At 35.1% G+C, this 22,534-nt stretch overlaps 3 protein-coding genes across 6 annotated transcripts; 1 reads left to right on the top strand and 2 right to left on the bottom strand.

The window, feature by feature from the left end:
• Positions 1 to 1,803: 1,803 nt before the first annotated feature.
• On the bottom strand, positions 1,804 to 2,838 carry LOC117689107 (uncharacterized). Its single transcript, XM_034468933.2, has one exon. It carries the CDS (start codon positions 2,836 to 2,838, stop codon positions 1,804 to 1,806), a length of 1,035 nt encoding a protein of 344 aa, XP_034324824.2.
• Positions 2,839 to 3,279: 441 nt separating this feature from the next.
• LOC105317708 (uncharacterized) lies at positions 3,280 to 15,579 on the top strand. 4 transcript variants are annotated; one of them, XM_066087180.1, is made up of 9 exons: positions 3,280 to 3,320; positions 4,425 to 4,504; positions 4,611 to 4,698; positions 5,704 to 5,828; positions 5,977 to 6,002; positions 6,883 to 6,957; positions 7,836 to 7,901; positions 12,711 to 12,821; positions 15,408 to 15,579. In XM_066087180.1, exons 1-8 carry the CDS (start codon positions 3,295 to 3,297, stop codon positions 12,816 to 12,818), a joined length of 594 nt encoding a protein of 197 aa, XP_065943252.1. In that variant the 5' UTR covers positions 3,280 to 3,294; the 3' UTR covers positions 12,819 to 12,821; positions 15,408 to 15,579. The 4 variants fall into 4 exon arrangements, with proteins under 4 accessions (XP_065943252.1, XP_065943253.1, XP_065943255.1 ...); XM_066087181.1 differs by having other exon boundaries at positions 12,711 to 12,825; XM_066087183.1 differs by lacking the exon at positions 3,280 to 3,320 and adding an exon at positions 4,182 to 4,256 and having other exon boundaries at positions 12,711 to 12,825.
• On the bottom strand, positions 15,389 to 19,418 carry LOC105317707 (uncharacterized). The gene is made up of 3 exons (XM_034467032.2): positions 19,287 to 19,418; positions 19,101 to 19,146; positions 15,389 to 18,983 (listed from the first exon to the last, which is right to left on the bottom strand). Exons 2-3 carry the CDS (start codon positions 19,130 to 19,132, stop codon positions 16,895 to 16,897), a joined length of 2,121 nt encoding a protein of 706 aa, XP_034322923.2. The 5' UTR covers positions 19,133 to 19,146; positions 19,287 to 19,418; the 3' UTR covers positions 15,389 to 16,894.
• Between the last annotated feature and the right edge of the window lie 3,116 nt (positions 19,419 to 22,534).

The following is a 22,534-nucleotide window of genomic DNA, read 5'->3' as shown; positions in this document are numbered from 1 at the left end:
TATTGAATTGAAAATGAATTTTTTTGTGGGATAATTTAGAAATTTGAAAATTGCCTGTAACTTGACATGGAGGTAATATGTCGTGTCCGTCCATACAAGCTGCTCCAATCAATACGGCTCACTCAGCACTCAGATAGAGGGGAAATCTCGGAAGGGGATGACGGGAATAAATATTTGTAATAGAAATTAAATGTTCCATATGCATGTACAGTAAATCGTTACCGGGAACCCAGTCGTTGCTCATTATCTGCAACCTGAGGGTAAGTGGGTGATTATAAACAAATGCTCTCCGGATAAAATTGGATCTCCTAAATGGATTTTAATTGTTTTTTCAACGACCTGATCCATATTTTTAGAATTTTGTTGATCATTCATCCATTTAAACGACAAGAATTGTATTTAAAAACAGGTACACGTTTTATGGAAATTAAATGAAAATGAAAAACATGAAAAAGTATGTACAAATGATGGTCTTCATTATATCTACTCATTTCCAATCAGTGTCAATCAATGTTTCATTTTTAGCTAAGACATCGCCAAATCCTCTGAGAGAGAGAGAGAGAGAGAGAGAGAGAGAGAGAGAGAGAGAGAGAGAGAGAGAGAGAGATGAAATAAATTGATTACAGTCAAAGAATCGGACGCATGTTCCTGTTGCCAAGCAAAATGAGTTTCTGGAGAAACTATTACTTTTTTGCTGCATATAACGAAACCTTTTTAGGTTCTTTCAATATCAGACTTTTTACACCCAGACCATTATTGTCAACAGCCTACTCTAGTTTAGATCTTACCGATTTAATTCAATATCTGGGCTTTAATGTTTTAAAGGGAGTATGGGACACCTCCATTTAAAAAAAACCCCATATTTCTTGGTCAAATATTGTAAAACTTGAAAATTCTAAACCGGCAAAAGTATTTTGATTACCAGTATAATGTACTTTATTCACATTATGATCGACACAGCGGTCACATACTACCATATAAGAAAACCGATTTCTGGTATGCTTTTTAACACAAACTTTAAATAGGCCGATCCTCCTGATTTGGAGGTATGTAATGTCACAACTTTTTATTTTGTGGACATTCAAGTATACGATAACCAACATTTTAAAATCTAAAATGGATGGCATTTTGTAGGATGGTCGATGAGGTTAGAAATGGAAAGGCGGAGGACAAAGTCAATGGAAATGGATGGCATTTTGTAGGATGGTCGACGAGGTTAGGAATGGAAAGGCGGAGGACAAAGTCAATGGAAATGGATGGCATTTTGACGAGGTCAATGGAAATGGATGGCATTTTTGACGAGGTTAGGAATGGAAAGGCGGAGGACAAAGTCAATGGAAATGGATGGCATTTTGTAGGATGGTCGACGAGGTTAAAATTGGAAAGGCGGAGGACAAAGTCAGTGGAAATGGATGGCATTTTGTAGGATGGTCGACGATGTTAGAAATGGAAAGGCGGAGGACAAAGTCAATGGAAATGGATGGAAAAAATGAAAGCATTAGCTGATCAATTAACAAGTGGATAACAAAAAAAATGACAAAAAAATAGTGACTGGATGTTATTTAAATAGTTGTAAGGCATAGTTTGTGAATAGTGGGATGGTTGATAGGATGGCATAGTGGATGTATGTTAAAATGGCATAGCGGATGTATGGTAGAATGGCATAGTGGATTTTTGTTAGAAAGGCATAATGGATGTATGGTAGAATGGCAAAGAGGATTTACGGTAGAATGGCATAGTGGATGTATGGTATAACAACATAATCAATGAATGGAGTTAAAACAAATGGCATAATGGATATGATTATAAAGATGAAAATAGGATAGCATAGTGGATGAGTGGCATAAAATCGATGAATAATAAATTAGCATAGTGGAAGTATGGTAGAATGGCATAGTGAATGTATGGTAGAATGGCAAAGCTGATGTATGGTCGAATGGAATAGTGGATGTATGGTAGAATGGCAAAGCTGATGTATGGTCGAATGGCATAGTGAATGTATGGTAAAAAGGCATAGTGGATGTATGGTAGAATGGCATAGTGGATGTATGGTAGAATGGCATAGTGGAAGTATGGTAGAATGGCAAAGTGGATGTATGGTAGAATGGCATAGTGGATGTATGGTAGAATGGCATAGCTGATGTATGGTAGAATGGCATAGTGGAAGTATGGTAGAATGGCAAAGTGGATGTATGGTAGAATGGCAAAGTGGATGTATGGTAGAATGGCATAGTGGATGTAACGTAGAATGGCATAGTGGAAGTATGGTAGAATGGCATAGTGAATGTATGGTAGAATGGCAAAGCTGATGTATGGTAGAATGGAATAGTGGATGTATGGTAGAATGGCAAAGCTGATGTATGGTAGAATGGCATAGTGGATGTATGGTAGGATGGCATAGTGGATGTATGGTAGAATGGCATAGTGGATGTATATTAGAAAGGCATAGTGGATGTATGGTAGAATGGCATAGTGGATGTATGGTAGAATGGCATAGTGGATGTATATTAGAAAGGCATAGTGGATGTATATTAGAAAGGCATAGTTGATGTATGGTAGAATGGCATAGTGGATGTATGGTAGGATGGCATAGTGGATGTATGGTAGGATGGCATAGTGGATGTATGGTAGAATGGCATAGTGGATGTATATAAGAAAGGCATAGTGGATGTATGGTAGAATGGCATAGTGGAAGTATGGTAGAATGGAATAGTGGATGTATGGTAGAATGGCATAGTGGATGTATGGTAGAAAGGCAAAGCTGATGTATGGTAGAATGCAAAGTGGATGTATGGTAGGATGACATAGTGGATGTTTGACATAGTGGATATATGACATAGTGGATGTATGGGAGGATAGCATTGTCAATGGAAGGAGTCAGAACAGATAGCATAGTGAGTAAGTGATAAAACGGCATAGTAGATGAGAATAGGAGGACATAGTTGATGAATGGCATAATAGATGAATTGTAGAATGGCATAGTGTTTAATTGATAGGATGGCAGGGTGGATGAATGGTTGAATCGCATAGTCAAAGGATGGGGTCAGAACGAATGGCACTGGGGATTAATGGTTGAACGGCATAGTAAATTAATGATAGGATGCCATAGTGGATAAATGGTGGAATGGCATAGTGGATTTATGATAGGATGCCATAGTGGATAAATGGTGGAATGGCATAGTGGATTAATGATAGGATGCCATTGTGGATAAATGGTGGAATGGCATAGTGGATTAATGATAGGATGCCATAGTGGATAAATGGTGGAATGGCATAGTGGAAAAATATGGTACAATGGCCAAGTGGAAGAAAACCAGTCGGTAGATAACAGCTTATTGAAGTGCTATAAACTGTTAGAACGAATATGTAAAACTGATTTTTTTATAAACATAAGCAAAGGATTTGACATAACAAACGAATAAATTAACATCTACTGGATTGTAGAGATCGAGATATTTGATTAGTTGATTGATTGATTGATTGATTGATTTCAGTTTTAGTCTTTTTTTCGTCGCCAATACACTTTAAGCATGGCATTTGTATCCCATTACAAATAAAAAAAAAACCGCCAGTATGCAGACTGCTTTGGAATCATAATAATAATCGTTATAATTATTGAGATTTTGCTTTTAATTTCGCGTGTATACCATTATGTTTGAGATGGCCTATCGGAACCCTGTATAATGAAGATCGTCCGACTTGCGGACATTTCGGAGCTTGACCTTAAATGGCGCCGGTTATTCTAGGAGGGTTGTTTCAGGAATTGCCTATTTGGCATTGTGTAGTTCTTCAAGGCTCAGCGAGCAATGGGTTTCAATCTGAAAATTAATCATCTATCGAGGGAACCCCTGAGACTCGTGCCCTCTCTCTCATACCGATGATCGAACTCCCCCTTTCCTTCTTAACGTTTAATGGTGCGTATACCATTTTGCTTCTCTGCATTAATTGTCCATGACTAAGATTTTATCCATAAACCACGAGAAGATAAAATACACTATCTTTTAATCAATTTGATTAAATGTATTAAATCGTTCTATGTATTTACTAATATGCGTATAGAGAAAATTGAGAAAACAATCTCTCTCTCTCTCTCTCTCTCTCTCTCTCTCTCTCTCTCTCTCTCTCTCTCTCTCTCTCTCTGGCACTCGTCCGTCTTTTATTTTCGGCCTACCGAGTTTGGTTTTATTCATTACACGATCAATTCAAGGTGAAGGTCGTTGTTTAAGAGAGTGACTTTGGTCCATATTGTATTTCTGGTGAGGATAATTGATACTAAAGTCAGCTTAACGATAAATTTTTACCGGTATAAAACGTTAATCTACGTAGCTTGACAGCGTTGCAATGTCGCACAGGGTTTAATCTGGTATAAATCTTGTTAAACGTGACTGGGTGTAACGCGAATTATCTCTGTTGTATCTTTTCAGAGTAAGAATCATGTGGAAATCTTTAACTGCTGTAACAAGACAGGTCTACACATGCGTAGTTCGTCCAAGTATTTCTTCAGGTAAAAATCAAATACATATTTATACTTCCAAACTGTTTAAATGTTACTTTGTTTGCTGATGGTGAATAATTTTCAGCTAAGGAATAGGCAATTTTGTTACTTGTAGTAAATCACCAAGCTATTTGTCATATGAGTGATGATCGGCAGAATACACGTGAAGATGAACAACGTGTCCCGGATGCGAAAGACTGGAGGTATGCATTGCATTAGTCGTACATGTGCAGATCATAATTTTTTTTTGTATAAAAATAATGTAACTCCTCAGCAGAAAGATGCAGTACACGTTAATTTGATATTTCTGAACACGTCTCCTATAGCTTCCATAGTAAACAGGTAAAAATGAGAGTAAGTTTTTAATCTGCAGAACAAAATGATAACATAAACAATAGCTGCAGGTCTGTAGCTCCCATTCCGAAAAAATTTGGATGGACGACCTGAGAGCTACTGTACACTGCCTCCCATTATAAAAAATCTGCAATTTATGGCGCAAACATCATATTGAACTAAAGAACAGCAATAATTGTATAATATTTATAAAAGATTTCCATCCTTTTAATGTTAAATTCATATTCCATTTTTGATATTATCTTCAACAAGTGTCATTTAAACCCATGTGAAATTGCATAAAAGTGCAATATTTGACATGGAATATAGACATACATTAATCTATGTTGAATCTATGATATATTGTTATTGGCTTGAATCTACTAGTAGTTAGGGTGAGGTTGGGAGGAAATTTTTCAACATTGAGACAAGTTGTGGTACATGAATAAGTATAATACTTACATATACATATATATACATGTATGTATTGTATATTGCTATTTAATTATAAAATGAACAGCTTGGTGTAGATGGTTTATTATTTTTAACAACCACTGTCCTATTATATTTTACAACTTAATCAGTCAATTATTAATTGTACATAGTTTGACCAAAGACAGATAACTCTTGGGCTTTTTGTTGAACAAACTAAAGTATCTGAAAATAATGTATTTGGAGAATTGTGACAAAGCTCACCAATCTTTGGAGGATGGGCTGTTTTAATGCCTTGAATCCATGTACTTATTATTTAGGGTTTTTTTTCTTCAAAATTCCTCCTCCGAAGTCCATATCACAGTCTCACTTTATTCTACCCATTAGAGACATGAGTAACAATTAATCCATAATATATACAGCTCATGATATTATCTTTGTAGATTATTTTACCCTTCCAAAGAAACCATGAAGTTGGACGTTGACGGGACGGCTTACAACCAGCTGCCAGTAGTTAACATTAAATCAACCAACAACAATGTCATCATCTCCCTCTGCAAAGCCACAGGTAAACTTACAAATGGAGATATCTGTTATGAAGCTTCAAATAAAAATTGAAATTTTACTATCATATACAGCTAAAGGTATGATTCACACACCTTAAATTTGTGATGTAGATAAAATATCCAGTACAGATAATTCATTTTTGTTTGTAGGTGATATACTCTACTGCTCATCAGCGGTAAGTTATTTTATAGTCTCTGGGTTAAACTTGCTACAGAATTTTGGTTTGAAAGTTCTGAAGGTCACCATGTTTGCAGATGCAATTTGAAATATCAATTGCTTGTATTGAATTTAGTTTTTAACTGGGTTTTCCAACGGAAAAATCCAGTTATTAAAATGGTGAAAATGGCGGGCGGGTGGGCTGCTGCCAAAAGGGTACCCTCATTGTATGGATAACTTCTCTTACAGTTTTCAAGATAGGACGTTGTTCTTTTGCAGATTAATTGTACATATATTACAGGTGTGCATATTGCTAGGGGTTTGATTTCTGATAATTTATAAAAAAAAAAAAATTACCAGCTTTTGAACTTAGTCATTTTATGGCAAAATATTGTATATAGGGTACCCTCATTGCACGGATAACTCCTCCTGCAGTTTTCAAGATAGGAAGTTGTTCTTTTGTAGATCAATTGTACATATATCAGAGGTGTGCATATTGCTAGGGTTTTCATTTCTGATAATTTATGAAAACAATACCTGCTTTTGAACATGGTCATTTTTTGGGCAAAATATTGCATATAGGGTACTCTATTTCACTGGATACGGTAGGTAGTGTTTATCAATTCAGGGTTGACATGGATTATGGATACAGTTCACATAAATGAAAACCTGGTTTGCTGTCATATTGACAGCATTCCACTTGTTACCAGGATTACTTAATATTTGCAACCAACTGCAAACAGTATTCAGTAGAAATCCTTTTTACTGGAAAAAATACCTGCAGTGTAGGTGGCTAATTATCTGGAGTGCACTGGGATTTATGAATGAATTTATATATATGTAGATATTTTTCTGAAATAAAACATGTAGTGAAGATGTGGCTTATTGTCTCTATATAGGGTGCACTAGGCTTCAGGAACGCCAGAAGAAAGACGAACCTAGCGGCTCAGTCAGTCGGAGCCCACATAGGGGAGGTAAGGATGGAGAGAAACATAAACACTTATCAGCTCTCAAACAAAAGGCCTGTGACTGAACATATCGAGATTTTGCTTAAGACAGAAGTATAATCTTAAATGAATAGCAATGAGTGTAGAATAAGTATGAATGCCTAAGAATATGAGCCTAAGAACTAGGGCTGGGACGATGTACACTATTTTCTGTATCTGTGTGTATCACAATACTTGTGTCATGGTACGATACATATCACAAAATTTTCCTTTCAATAAAAAGATTTGTTTTTTCTTATAAAAATACATTTTCACTCAAATTATTTAAACTTGAAGATTAAAAGAAACAAATTTACACTGCCAATGACAAAATTGTCAATTTAAATCCACTGTAGTTTTTAGATCTTTTTTGAGATTTTTTTTTATGTTAATGAAACCGAAGAATAGAATTAAAAAGAGGGAAATGAAATTTTTGGTATCAATTTTTTTTTATACAGGTAGTGAACTAGCAATGCACGTATCGTCTGCATATCATATCAATATACAGCCAAACCTCGTTATCTCGAACTAGATGGGACTGGTTAACAACTTCGAGATATCCGAGTTTTCGAGATATCAAGGGTAAAATACTAAAAGTTTAAGTGTTTGGGACCTAAAAATCACTTCGACATATCCATTGTATTCGAGATATCGGTGTTCGAGATACTGAAGTTCAACTGTATACTGATATTTCAATACATTGTCCAAGCCCCAGTGGCCAACGAAAAGCTCTTTCTCTTGCACGTCTATGGATGCAACACTTTCCAATATAAGTTGATGAATTGGATACTTGGTATTCATGTCTAACTGCCAATTCATCTCTCTCAGTAAGGTGAATAGTTGATAAAAGAAATGTTCTGTTTCAGAGAGCACTGAATATCGGCTTGCGGAACTTGAGGGTGTGTCTTAACGGCATAAATTCAAGTAGAACAGTGAGTAATCCAACAGGTCAACCTTTCTGTTTCTGTCTTTCCATCCATCTTTCCATCCTTTATCTGCCTATCCTTTTGTTTCACATGTAACAAATAACAACCTCAACATCAGGGTTCTCATTTCTCGGCGATTTCTCCACCTATTTTTCACAATGGTGCCGGTTTCTTAACTTTGAAAAATTAATATGATCATATAAAGAAGAATCAGTACTACAGTAGAGGTCGTCAGTTATCACGTTTGTTTTATTAAACGTGGTAAATGTAAAAATCTAAACATAAACACATTGTGGTTTGAAGCTTTTCTTATCAGATTATGATCCCTTTTTTTAAAGCGCTATGATGATTCTACAGTCAGTCCCAAGATATTCATGCTACACATTTGGACAATTTTTTAATAAAGATACACATACCTGTGAAAGAAGTGGAATTGAAATCAATGAAAGGGAAAATTTCCAAGATAACTTTATTCACACATTATCATTTTGCCCTCGTAAAAATCAACAGGAACAAAAACAGATTTCTTATAGGCCGAGATTCATATTGGGGAATGTTGACATCTTTTCTCCATTCAGACGTCACTCGGAACACCTCACACAATTTTTTGATGTCATTCTGGCTTAATTATGGTGGATGCAATGCCAAATCCCCGTAGACTTTCTATTTTTTGCTGTGTTTTAAAACCTGACAAGCTAAAAGGGGAGTTTTAAAAGGGTAATCTTGGGATTTTTTCATACTATTTTAATGCGGCACGTCTTTTAACCCCAAGGAACCCCAAGGAAACCCCAAGGAACCCCAATTATAGAATTTAATAACTATTAATACCCTAGGGGGTCTCATTAGAGTGCAAGGGTCGCCCCTCGGTACCCCAAGGATACCCAATGGATACCCCAAGAAACCCCAAAGATGCCGAAATAATACAGATTTATAACTCTTGATACACCATAGAACCCAAAGGAACCTCAAGGATACCCTAAAAATAAAAAATTTAAACTCTTGGTACCCCTGGGGACTCATTAGTATCCAAGACCCACCTCTAAGAACCCCAGGGAATCCCATGGATATCCAAGGAACTCCAAGGATACCCTAATAATACAGATTTATAACTTCTGATACACCATAGAACCCATAATAATACAAAATTAAAACTCTTGATACCCCTGGGGACTCATTGACTTTCCAGACACACCTGTAAGAACCACAGGGATATCCCAAGGAACTCCAAGAATACCCCAATAATACAGAATCATAATTCTTGATACACCATAGAACCCCAAAGATATCTCAAGGAACCCCAAAATTACCCCAAGGATACCCTAATAATACAAATTTAAAATTCTTGATACCCCTTAGGACTCATTGTTATCTCTTACACATCCTACAGATACTTCAAGGAACTCCAAGGATACCAGTACACCAGTAATTTAAATTTTATAATTTTTGATATCCCAAGGAACTCTAAGGATACCCTAATAACACAATTTTATATCTCTTGATACACCTTGGGGTCTTTTTGATATCCCAAACACCACAAGGTATCCCACGGAACCCCATGGATACCCCATGGAACTTAAAGGATACCCTTACAGATTCATAAAAGTTGATACCCCATAGAACCCAATGGAACCCCAAAGGGACTCATTGGTATCCCAGACTTACCTCTAAAAAGCCTAGGGAACCCCACGGAAATCCCAAGAAACTCTAAAAGATACCCTAATAAAACAGACTTATAAATCTTAATACACCATAGAAAAGGATACCCTAATAATACAAATTTAAAACACTTGATAGGTCATCACTAGGTATCCGAAGGAACCCTATGGAACTCCAATGATACATCCATACATTTATGACTTTGATACACCAGGGCACTTAGTGTATACCATTAATACTCTGTGTAATTTGGTTCAATTGGAGACCATAATACATCATATGCATTATATGCATTGTTTGGTAACAGAGCATAAAGATGTAAAAATGACATTTTAATGCTTATTAGAGATATTATTGTAAGTAATGTACATAACCTGGGGCTTTTAGGAATGAATAAATTATTGAACAAAATTGTCATTTTTCAAGTAAAACATTTATGGGCCAGAAACACATCTTTTAAAAGTGTTTCCATGGTAACTAAAGAGAAATTTCAAAATATGATTTTATCTTTTAATTTGAATAATAATTGTAAATCTCTGTTTTTTGGTACACACTATCATGGTTTTTCAATTCGGATTTAAAAAATAAAAATTAAAAACCGTTGCTATGGTAACAAGCTGAAAAATAAAGTATTTTTAAAAATAAGGTTACCCAGAGATGTTTTTATGATATTCCATTGAGTCATTCGGTATTAATTAGAAATATGTTTTACAGTAAAACCATTAGGGTGGTTATTAGATTGTATCATTTAGGTACCTTGGGGTTCCTAACTTCCTACAGGTATCCTTGGGGTACCAATAGTTGACCCGTAGACTCCAATAAGTATCCTTGGGTATCAATAGTTATCAATTTTTATCATTGTGGTATCCTTGGGGTTCCTTGAGGTGACCCTTGATATCAATGAGACTCCTGGGGTATCACTTGTTACTAATTTCTATTATTGGGGTTCTAATATGAGTATCCTTGGGGTTCCTAGGGGTATCCTTGGGATACTTGGAGGTGACCCTTGGATTCCAGTGAGATCCCTTCGGTATTAATAGTTATTAATTTCTATCATTGGGGGTATCTTGGGGTGAGCCTTGGATTTGAATGAGACCCCTGGATTTTCAGTGGTTAATAATTTCTATCATTGGGGTTCGTAGGGGTATCCTAGGGTTTCCTTGGGGTGTCCTTGGGGTACTAAGAGGTGACCCGTGAACTCCAATGAGACCCCTTGGGTATTAATAGTTATTAATTTCTATCATTGGGGTTCCTTGGGGTTCCTTGGGGTTTCCTTGGGGTTCCTTGGGGTTTCCTTGGGGTTCCTTGGGGTTAAAAGACGCACCCATTTTAATGAATATTGTTTGAATCAAGAGGTATTATATAAATATGGAATAATTTAAGAAAATATTTGGCAAAAATATCTTGGGACAGACTATAGAACCGTGATTGGATTAGTTTAAGTTCTACCTAGCGGTCTTTATTTTCGATTTTGTACAAGGGCGATGGTGTCCAAGCATGATTTAGACTCATTGATTGGTCTTCCTATCCATACTAAAGCTGGAACATGAATATGATTTAAAAAATGGTTTGTCTGACCTTACCTATAGCATACAGCTATCAGTGTTTGTCTGGCAGTACCGTATACATGTATATTTGAATAGATAATAATAATGGACTGAAGAACATAATAATATTAAGTCATATTCAGTCTATAAGTGTGTTTTTTGTTGTTTTTTTTGTAAACAAAGAATAACCAGTTGGTACCTATAACTTTCTAAATAGATTTTAATAAAACTTGCAAATTCTTTATAATTGTGATAATACATGTATCTGCTAAATAAGCTGCAGACATTCAGACTATTTAGTCTATCAGACACCTAAACATGAATATAAATACATACAGACAAGTATACAACTGTTACAAAAATGAAACAAAAATTTGTTTTAAAAATCTATGTACAACAAAGTGTGAAAATCAAGAAGTTAGATGAGTAGGCTTAGTGCTAATCTGTGGGATTTTTGTTGTTGACAAATGGGCTCCTATAAGGAATCATATTCAGAACAAAATTAATAGTACAGTTCAAAATATGCACAAACAGGTCCCCTGGAGCCCCCTTATTGCTTAGAGGGGGACCCCCCTCTCAAATTCAACCCTACATGTTTTCCTTGGGCATTCGGCCCTCTACAATACCCCTCACTATTTCTTTTTCCTACACTTAACTCTAAAATTTACGAAAATCCTACAACATATCCAGTCTTTCTTATTCATAATGCATAATAGTACATAAATCACCACCTTGACTGAAAAATATATTATATTTTCAATAACATAAAAACAATAACATTAATAATAGCAAGATATATAACAAAAACCATCGGACAATTTTTTTTATTGGTTCATGTGTCTCTACTTTCTAATTATGTCTCCCCTTTCAAAGGGGAGACATATTGTTTTTGTCGACTTTCTTCTTCTTCTTCTTCTTCATCCAAATTTGTCCAGGGTGAACTTAAATACCCTTTGACCTTAAGACTTCAAACTTGGAACATAGGTAGATGGTATTAAAAAGGAGTGCACGCCACCAAAAGTTTTGACCTTGACCTATTTTGTTCTTCAAGGTCAAGCTTTTCATAAAAAATATTGTCCGGACAATAACACAAGACTCCTTTAACATACAGACTTTTAACTTGTATCATAGATAGATGGTATATAACCTAGTTGAACCTTACCAAAATTTTTGACCTTGACCTAAAATTTTTATATCAAGGTCAAATTAGAAAAAAAATTCATTGTTCAACTCGTGAATATACTTTGACAGAAGGACTTAAAACTTTAAACAAAGAACAATAATAATACACTTAGGTGTACTATTTATTTATATATGACCTTGACCATGTTTTACTCGAGTCAAATTATGAAAAAGATAATAAAATTTTGTCTGGGTCTGGGTAACAAATAGCTGACATCATTCTTCTTTTAATTGTTAAATTTGCCCCATATTACAATCCTTGGGGAGAAGGGGAGACATGTGTTTTTTTGTAAAAAAAAAACAATACCCACTAGTTTTTTTTGTATTTACCAAGAAAGCTGACAATTTTATCTTTCTTTAGAAAAGTTGTGAATTTGAAGAGCCTATGATAATTATGTTATATTATGTCCATTTGTCTTTTGTCTTCTAGTCAGCTTTGATAGGATTACGGACCTCAGGAGTACGAATTGTCTCGATTTCTGAGGTAACCAAGATACCTCACAATGGCTGCCGCCCAAAGCGTCGCCCCAGGAAGTGAATGGTAGGTAAGGTGTTCTGTTTCTTTATATTGTTTACTTATAGAAAATATACTTTTTTTCGCCCTGTGCGATGTAAACCAAAGATTTGCCTACTCATGTGATATAAACCCTAGGGGTGTGATATTATATAAATAGTGCCTGTTTGGGAGGGTAACTGTTGTAATTGACATCCCGAGACAACCATTGTCAACCAACGCGAAGCGGAGGTTGACAATGGTTTTCGAGGGGTGTCAATATATAAATAGTGCCTGTTTGGGAGGGTAACAGTTGAAATTGACACCCCGAGAAAACCATTGTCAACCGACGCGAAGCGGAGGTTGACAATGGTTTTCGAGGGGTGTCAATTTCAACTGTTATCCTCCCAAACAGGCACTATTTATTTTGTTATACTGAATGTCTTTTTTAAAAATTTTAAGAAAATTTTACTGCTTTTATATAGGAATAACGTGAATTCTACAGCGAACCGTACGCGCATAATTTTCGCGCATGTAACATTTTTTAATGTTACCCGTTGCCAAGTGCGTTGCTTACGCTGAGGGTAATAGTAAATATTATTAACTGCGTCTTAACCAATCAGATTTCAGTATTTAACATGAAAGTATAACAATATCAACAGTTGCCCTCCCAAACAGGCTCTATTTCTTTTATTATACTGAATGTCTTAACTTTAAAGAAAATTTTACTGCTTTTATATGGAAATGAAGTGAATTCTACGGCGAACCATACGCGCATAATTTACGCGCATGTAACAATTTGTTGCCAAGTGTGTTGCTAATGCTGAGGGTAATAGAACGGATTACCAACTGCGTCTAAACCAATCAGATTTCAGTATTAAACATGAAAGTATAATAAAAGATTTATATCACATCCCTCTCCGGCAATCTTTAGATGTTATATCACTCCCCTTTCCATTATTTATTGGCTGTCAGGATGTAGAGTTAGGTATGCGTCATTTAACTCTGATCTCCGAGTATAACGTCAAATAGTTATGTCACGTCAACTTGGTATACAAATAGCTGGCGCAAAAATTTCAGGGAAGTTTAATTATTAGAGATAGAATATATAGACAGGGAATGGTTTGTTAACAATAATCATTTATAACACGATGTTTTTTTTAAATTTTTTCTTTTAGTATGTGATTTAAAAATCAATACATAGCCATTTTTATATCGCATCCTATATAAGCCCTCGGTCGCTGTACATCAGCCTGACGGCTCTCGGATGATATACAGCGACCAAGAGCTTATATAGGATGTGATATAAAAATTTCCATTTAATAATATATATATATATATATATATATATATATATATATATATATATATATATATATATATAAATTAAATAAGAAAACACGAAAAGCGTTCAATATAGCTTAAGCGCTTTCATTTTAAAATCTTCAGAAGCTATATATATATATATATTCTCTACATCAAGAGAAAAAATTGAGTCCTATTATATCAAAACACACATGCTGTTCATTGATTTATTTATTGAAACTTATCCTTAAGAGCAACAATGCATTCAATTTTTTGCTTCTATAATATTGTAAATGTATCATTTACACCTTCCAGTTTAATATGAAATGTAGATATCTACTATTTATAGTCATGTACAACCAGATAATAATAATAATAAAAAAAATTAATGAATAATTTAAGCTTTGATAAATGTAACCAACACATACATACTCATGTGAAATAAAGGAATAAAAAAATGAAACTTAAAGGAGGCTGGGGGGTCCAAAAAAATTTTCTCCAAAATTCATCCAAATTTGCAGAAATGTTTCATTTAATCTTATTTTACATTTTAATATGGAAGATCACATCACAATCATCATTAATTTTATCATTTGATGCATCTGAAGAAATTGCACATTATGTAAAAAAAAAAAAAAATTATGAAAATTTTTTGAAATATAAATAAAGGTAAAAAAAATACCAATAACATCACAAAAAATTAACACAAAAAGAAAAACTTAACATTATTTGTTATTAAGAAAAATATCACAATTTTACCAAAAAATATATATTTCATACAAATGCAAATATGTAAAACAAAAAAAAAGTAGCCACAAGATTATTTCCAAATTTTAACCTGATAATAATCAAGACATGTGTAATAAAGATTGAGCATTTAAAAAAAAATTCGATGGTGAAACTAAAAAAAAAAGAAATAAAAGGAAAAAATTAGAACAAAATATTTGGAGTATTACAAGTTACCTCCCTTTGAAAAGTTGGAAAATGCTGGAAAACAGCTGAAATGATTTTTTGCATCTTGTAACCCTTGGTTTACCATCAACTGACTCTTTAAATAATGCTTCAATACCATCATATCCATTTATTTAAAAAGACAATTTCAGTACGATGTAAGAGTTATAGAACATTAGAGTGAAAATCTTTTTTGTATATAGAGATAAAAATGCTTTAAAATGGCAGCCACCCCCCAGCCTCGTTAACTTAAAAACATAAACCAATTACAAAATAGAAAAAAAGCATCTTATAAAGAGGCAAACTATTTTGTACATCAAATAAAAAATACCTGTGCAACTTTAAAGATCAGTTTTTCATTTGTTTTTTTTTTTGCAGACACATGACATGAAACTCAACTGATATCTCTATTCCTGTCAAAAGGTGATCATCAGTGACTCTTGCATCAGATCTATAATTAGTGTTCCATGACGGACAGTATTCATGGTTACAAAACATTCAGCAATGTCATCGTTTCTGTATGATGGACATTAAATTTTTTTTAAATGTGCGATTGGTTGCATTTTTTTTTTTCCACAAAGCAAACATATCTTAAATTTGTAATGGAAGTCACCACATAACAGGTACTGTAAACTTGTGCAAGAAAAAATAAGATGTGTAACAATGCTCAAAAATATAACCTTAGATTTTGAAACTGCTGTGAGGGGAAATATTTCCATTAAGTCAACTTTTGTAGGGGCTTTGCAGCACAATATTTTTTTTTAAAGAATTTCATCTTCATAAACTTTTAAAAATGTTATCAGATCAATACTGGATTTAAGTTCAGTAAGTAATATTATTTAGAACAAAACTTGTTTTGTCTACTAGACTCTGTTGTCCTGAGGTATGTCCAATCAATGCATGATGTTTTATCAATATTGTCCACATCGCAATGGCCAGTCGACATTGTGTTAATATCATATTGGCATAATTATTAAATAAACATTTACAGCCTACCCTCTATATCATGTTTACATTGTCAATATCATAATGTTGACCAACATCGAGTTGAAATTGTGTTTAAATCCTTCTTTTTTTTTTACATCGTGGACGTCGCAATGTTGATCAACATCGTGCCACATCGTACCTCTTATATCCTGTTTACATCGTCGACATTGTCAATATCATAATTTTGACCAACATAGCGTCGACATTGTGTCTTTTTTCCTGTTTTTCTTTGTCTACACCGCAATGTTGATCGACATCAAGTCAACATTGTGTCTTCATCGAACCTTTTACCGGTATATCCTGTTTACATCGTCAACATTGCAGTGATGACCAACATCGAGTAGACATTAATTCTACATCGTGTACCTTCTTTCCTGTTTACATCATCGACATTGTCGATATTGCATTTCAAAAGACAATGTAAAAGAAATATCCACAATGTAGACAATGAAAACTCATTATCAGTTCATTGTCGTATATGAGTACATTGTGATGTCAAGATGTAAACATTGCATTGCAAGGGACAACGTAAAAGAAATATCGGCGATGTAGACAATGTAAGCTCGATATCCGTCCAATATCGTGAACGTTGCGATGTCGACGATGTTGATGTCAAAGAAATATCGGCAATGTTGACAATAAAAAATCGATATTGTTTCAATATTGTACACATTGCGATGTTGACTATATCGAAAAATATATATGTATTGGACAGGTATTGGTTTATTAATATAACATACACCAAATCATTATTAAGCGTGATATCCACTGCTACAGCCTGTTTGATCTAGACCAGAACTGTCCCCCTACATCCTCAGTATACCTCTTTCTGTCTACGCTTCTCAAATACACCAGATACCACTATATTTCAAAAGTTCTTATGTTGGTATATGTAAATCATGGATTCTTTGTGTGGTAGCAGTTTGTATTCCATTAAATGAGACTTGTCCTAGTGACTGTTGGTATGAGCACAGGGCAGCCTGGAGGTTTCCTGCCATCTGTTGACAGATCCCCAGGATCTCCCAGGAGATATCTCTGTATATACCATATACATACTGTCCCTGATCATGGTGTACTAGGAACTGTAAATCATCTAGAGCTGTTTGTGCTTTCACTGTGTCAACATGTCTAGAGCACAAAAACTCTAGCATGTGCAACAGTACGAAGGGTGGGATATGTAATCTAGGCTCTTTGTTTTGGGTACTAGACTGTTGTTCGGGTAATAATTCACTGATATAAGATATTTCATTGATAAGTTTGATATCCCATGCTACAGCCTGTCTCATCTTTGTAGACCAGGACTGTCCCCCTACAGCCTCAGTATACCTCTCTATGTGTACACGCCTATACATCAGATATGGCTGTGCTAACTTGACCTTTGTCATCTCTATAACAGATAAAGCTTCCCTGTATCTGAGTGTCTTGTAATAATACATGGCAATGTACAACATGTCAGGAACAAGCCCAAACTTGGCAGCTAATTTCAGCATATGCCTTGACATTTTGTCTACAATATACACCTGTTTGTTGACACCTGTGTTAGTGCACATGTTGTGTAATATAAAAGCAGTGCTCTGAAGAATGGTGGCTACATGTTTCTGTAAACTTATAACATGATACTGTGACAGAGGAGAACCTATCAACTGTTCTACTGTGTGTAGGATATTCATACAGTACTGTAGGTCTGATGTTTGTAGTGTCTCTATCAACTGTTCTATTGTTTGTATGTACTTCATACAGTGCTGTAGTTCTGATCTGTTAATTGTTAATGCATCATAAGTACATATCTCACGAAATAATTGTACATCAAACTCAGCCTCAGAGATCAGAGTGTGTTCATCAGTACACACCGTGAGTCTGGGATTACAGAGGACATCAATGATAGAGGACCTGATGGAGGGACTGTGTAGCAGCAATGCTATACCCTTCTCATACAACCCATACAGTCGCCTGAATAAACTTGTTTGTGCTTGGCCATGAATTTTGCTTAGAAACATGTTGTTTTCTGGAATGAAAAAGTTTGGACTAATTCCTTCATACACCCATTTAAGGAGAAGTTTGAAGCAGACCCAGAAACCGGCCAGGAGATTTTGTGGACACCAGTGAGGTAGTGTGTTTTGTTGAATGGCCCAAAAAACAGCTGTTTTCATGTGGTAGGAACACAGTAGTTTATCTTCATCTCCTAATCCATTGTTAATTATTTCCTTTAAGAACAATTTCATCAATCCATATGTTAAGAACTGTGTATGATTCATTGAGTACACAAGTTTATGTTCTGCCTGAGAGAAAGAAATTCTCCATTCGTTGTCTTCGTGGTTTCCTAGTTTGTGTCCTATTGCTACAAAGTGACATCCATTTCTGACGATGTCATTGACAACATGAGGTGGAGGCCATGAGTGACATCTGTCTATCCATGAGGAGGCAGAGGGAGGCCAAAAATCACTGACAAAACAATGAGCAACATCGTGATCCATGTCGTAACTTCCTATTCTCTCTGTGCTAGTGCTACATGGCCCATGTACTCTACTATCAAGAATGATTGATGCACACGCGTTCTCCCTGTATTTAGAACTTGATATATAAAGTCCTCCATTCATTTCCACAATAGATAACATTAACACTCCTTGTCCAGCTCTTTCCAATGGTAACCAAAGTAACGTAAATCCTGCTGGACTCTCAGAACTGTCACAGAGAATCATTACCTGTCTGTGTATGTTGTAATACTCAGACTGAGAGAAGTCCCAGATCACTCGGTGGTTAAGTTGCCAAAACATAGTGTCTACATCTGAATCACTAAATCTAAATCCTTCTCTCATACTTCCGCTCATTAATCCCCTCACATCATGTTGATTTCCAAACAGCTCCAAGATATCCACTATATCTCTCCTGGAGGCCACCTGTTGTGGGGTCCCTAACTTGTTACACATCCCCACATACACTGACTCGGACAGAATTGAGAATATCCCCCTACCAAAACACACATTATATTTTGTAAGACATCGTATTCAGAGAGCATGACATGGTTGTTTTGCTTTTAGAAAAAATATAAAGTTTACATCTGCTGTTAAAAAATAGATTACTTACACCTGACGGCGAGGTGCTGCAGTGGTGTCCATTTTCTTACCATGTGCTATAAATAGACCATGGAATTGTTCTTTTAAGTTTCATTTTATCTTGTTCAGATAAGGTTGTTGTTAAAAAAAATAGTAAGAATACCCCCTGTAGCATGACGATACAGGGGATAGCTTAATTATTATGAATGATTTTAACCTTTTCATCAATGCGCTGTACGTATCTTCATTTCTTAAGTCAAGGGCATGTGGGCTGGCTTCACCAAAGAAAGTGGGCGCTTAAGACGTAGATTCGGCAGAAATCTGGGCGCAAAAGGAGAGTGAAAATTTCATTGATTAATTTTGCACATTTTTTGAATTATAACCGTTATTTGGTTTATGTTGGACGTGCAAATTGGAAACCTGTAAAGATGACATATTTTAACATTATAAATGTCGCTTTTAAAAAAAGAGAGATGACCCAGAGACAACTTTAAGAAAGATTTGGAGTTTTTTAATAGCCGGAATAGACATGTACTTCAACTCTCAACATAATATAATTTAAGTAATCAATTTTTGTTCAAACCTGTACATAGCATTTCGAGGTTATGGACATTAAAATTCCAATTGATTCGTGTCGATGATTCCTGCAAACTTAAAATCTTGTGCGTCCAATTTCTTTAAAGGACGAGCGCATTTTAGCTATAGAGAATGGACCCTTTTTCAGTGCCGTTTTTATGTAGAAAATATCAACAAATTGCTTTTTTCTCTTAATAGTTAAGCACTGATGGATACTTCTGATTTATATGCACGCTTAAATTTACCAAAATGGCATACAGTTTAAAAAACTGAGGATTTTTAATTGCCTATAAATAATCTTAATCCGGAAAATCGAACTGAACCTATTTGAATTGTGTCTATTTAAAGTTGCTTGGTCCGATTTTATATAAAATTTTATGCACGCTTTTAAACGATGGTTATGCTAAGTATATGTGTAATAATAGACATTGCAGTAGTTTTCCCAGTCAATTAAGCCATATTTCAATGAAGGAAAATATGGAGGGTAATCGTGTTCAAAAATCCAGACATGTAAATAGTGAATCCGAATATGCAATCATTTTGATGTGTGAGCCTGAGTATGAACCTGTGTAATTCTGATCGTGTAACCTATAAAACTCGGGCATAAACACGTGTAAGATTTGACTCAGTTCCTTCGCATGATGCACATTTTGCAACTTTATTTTTTTACATTAGTTAATTAAACCTTCAACTTTGCACACTTTCAATCCGTTGTTTCTGCATTTGTAACTTCAGGCTCGGCAGTAGCACATCTGACGTGATACAAATTGACAAATGTAAAGTCTACAAGTTTGTCGAATTTTGGACGAAAAATAAACATAATATTCAGCTAAACTATTGCAATAAGCTTTTAATGAACGACACCTTTTCTATCGAAAACACCGGTATTATTTTTAGAAAAAATTTGAGGTATGATTGAAACTAGACCAAACAGGAAGAGATTCTTGGAAAAAAAAATCATTGCCGATTTGACGAATGCGCTAATTTCCATGATATAATTTTCATGGTATTATAAAAGGAAATGCCTAATATCTTATTTCTCTAAAAAATAAATATATAATCTAATATAAGCTAATGCCTACTCTTTTCTAGAAATGAGACGGATCAAAAAATTTCCTAAGTGGGTAAATATATTTTGAGCGGCATGGGGTTCGAAGACCGCCGTGAGGTCCCATGTAACTCCATTGCTTCAGAATTTTAAGAATTTTGAAAGAGAATTTTTAACCGGGTTTCCGATTATTGAAATAGTAAAAAAGGCGGACAGGTGAGTGGCTGTCAAAAAGGTACCCTTATTGTATCGATAAATCTTCGAACAGTTTTCAAGATAGGAAGTTGTTCTTTTGCAGATCAATTATACATATATCAGAGGTATGCAAATTGCTAGGATTTTGATTTCTGATAATTTATGAAAAAATATCAGCTGTTGAACTTGGTCATTTTTGGGCAAAAACATTGCATATAGAGTACCCCATTCCTTTGGATATGTAGTATTTATCAATTCAGGATTGACAAATGGATTATGGATACTGTTCACACAAAAGAAAACCCGTTTTGCTGTCACATTGACAGCTTTACTCTTGTTATTTTTCTGAAGTAGTTAAAATAAACCACCTGCAAAGATTTGGTAATTTTTTGCGGAAAAACTTATGTTACTTTACATGTATTATATACACTTTGATTTCACGACCGTTAACCTTATCTTTGGAATTTTTATTAATTTTTTTAAAGAGGGTGTCGCTTCTTATGTCTCATATTAATCACAATCTCAAAACCAATGTCTTTGAATAGTTTGTTTTTCTTATCGATAACTTTGCAACTCAGCTGACCAACCCCGTGTAAATTTTTTGCGGGGTGTGTGTGTGTGTGGGGGGGGGGGGGGGGGGTCGTCTTGTCACAACTTTGTGGTAGCGATAGGGATGCATTTGGAGATATTTTCTTAATTCAGCCGAGGCCTATACTTTAAGAATTTGTTGCATATACTCTAATAACAGTGGCGTCGGAAGCAAATTGAAAAGGGGGGGAGCTAAACTAATTAAAACAATCTTGACAAGGATTCCCAAAATCATGAAAATCATAATCCTGGGGGGGGGGGGGGGGATATACCTATAACTCCAATCTTACCTACCCAACCCCCCCCCCCCCCCCCCCAAAAAAAAATCATGAAATGGTCACGGTGTGACATTCAATCTTTCGGACTTTTTTTATCTATTGTGTAAATTAACTTTTTCGGACTTTGTGTTAATTGCTACAAAAACTTTTCATCTATTTCGACAACTGTTTTATAAACGTTATAAACGCGCAGCATTAATCCCACCTGAGGCACAATCAGTGATGGACAGCTAATCTTTTAATTATACCCGCACTTTCTAAAGAAAGTTCGGGTATATTGTTGTTACCCTGTTCCGTCCGTCCGTCCTTTTGTCACATTTTACTTTCTCAAACTGCTCTTACATCTTATAAACCAGCAAACTGAACTCTTGGAGTTTGATTTGGGGTATCATGTTGTTTTGTAAAAAGGTTTCAAAAATTCTCTGTTAGTCCTGGGCGTAAAAAAATTGGTAAAAAATGACGTTTTTTCACAAAAAACCTTCTTCCTCGAACTCCTCCTACATTTTCAACAGTAGACAAATCATCTCTTGGAATATGTTTTATGGTATCCTATAGATGCGCAATAAGGTTTCGGAATTTTCAATTTTGTTCTGGGGGTCATTTAATGGCTGAAAAATGACGATTTTTTAACAAAAAAATTGGTTTCAAAAATGTCTTGGAATATGTTTTATGGTATCCTATAGATGCGCAATAAGGTTTCGGAATTTCAATTTTGTCCTGGGGGTCATTTAATGGCTGAAAAATGACGATTTTTTTACAAAAAAATTGGTTTCAAAAACG

The sequence above is a fragment of the Magallana gigas genome, chromosome 6 (assembly GCF_963853765.1).
Source record: "Magallana gigas chromosome 6, xbMagGiga1.1, whole genome shotgun sequence".
In the NCBI taxonomy this organism is placed as follows: domain Eukaryota; kingdom Metazoa; phylum Mollusca; class Bivalvia; order Ostreida; family Ostreidae; genus Magallana; species Magallana gigas.
Note: the sequence above shows the minus strand (reverse complement) of the source record. Positions and strands in the feature narration are given on the sequence as shown.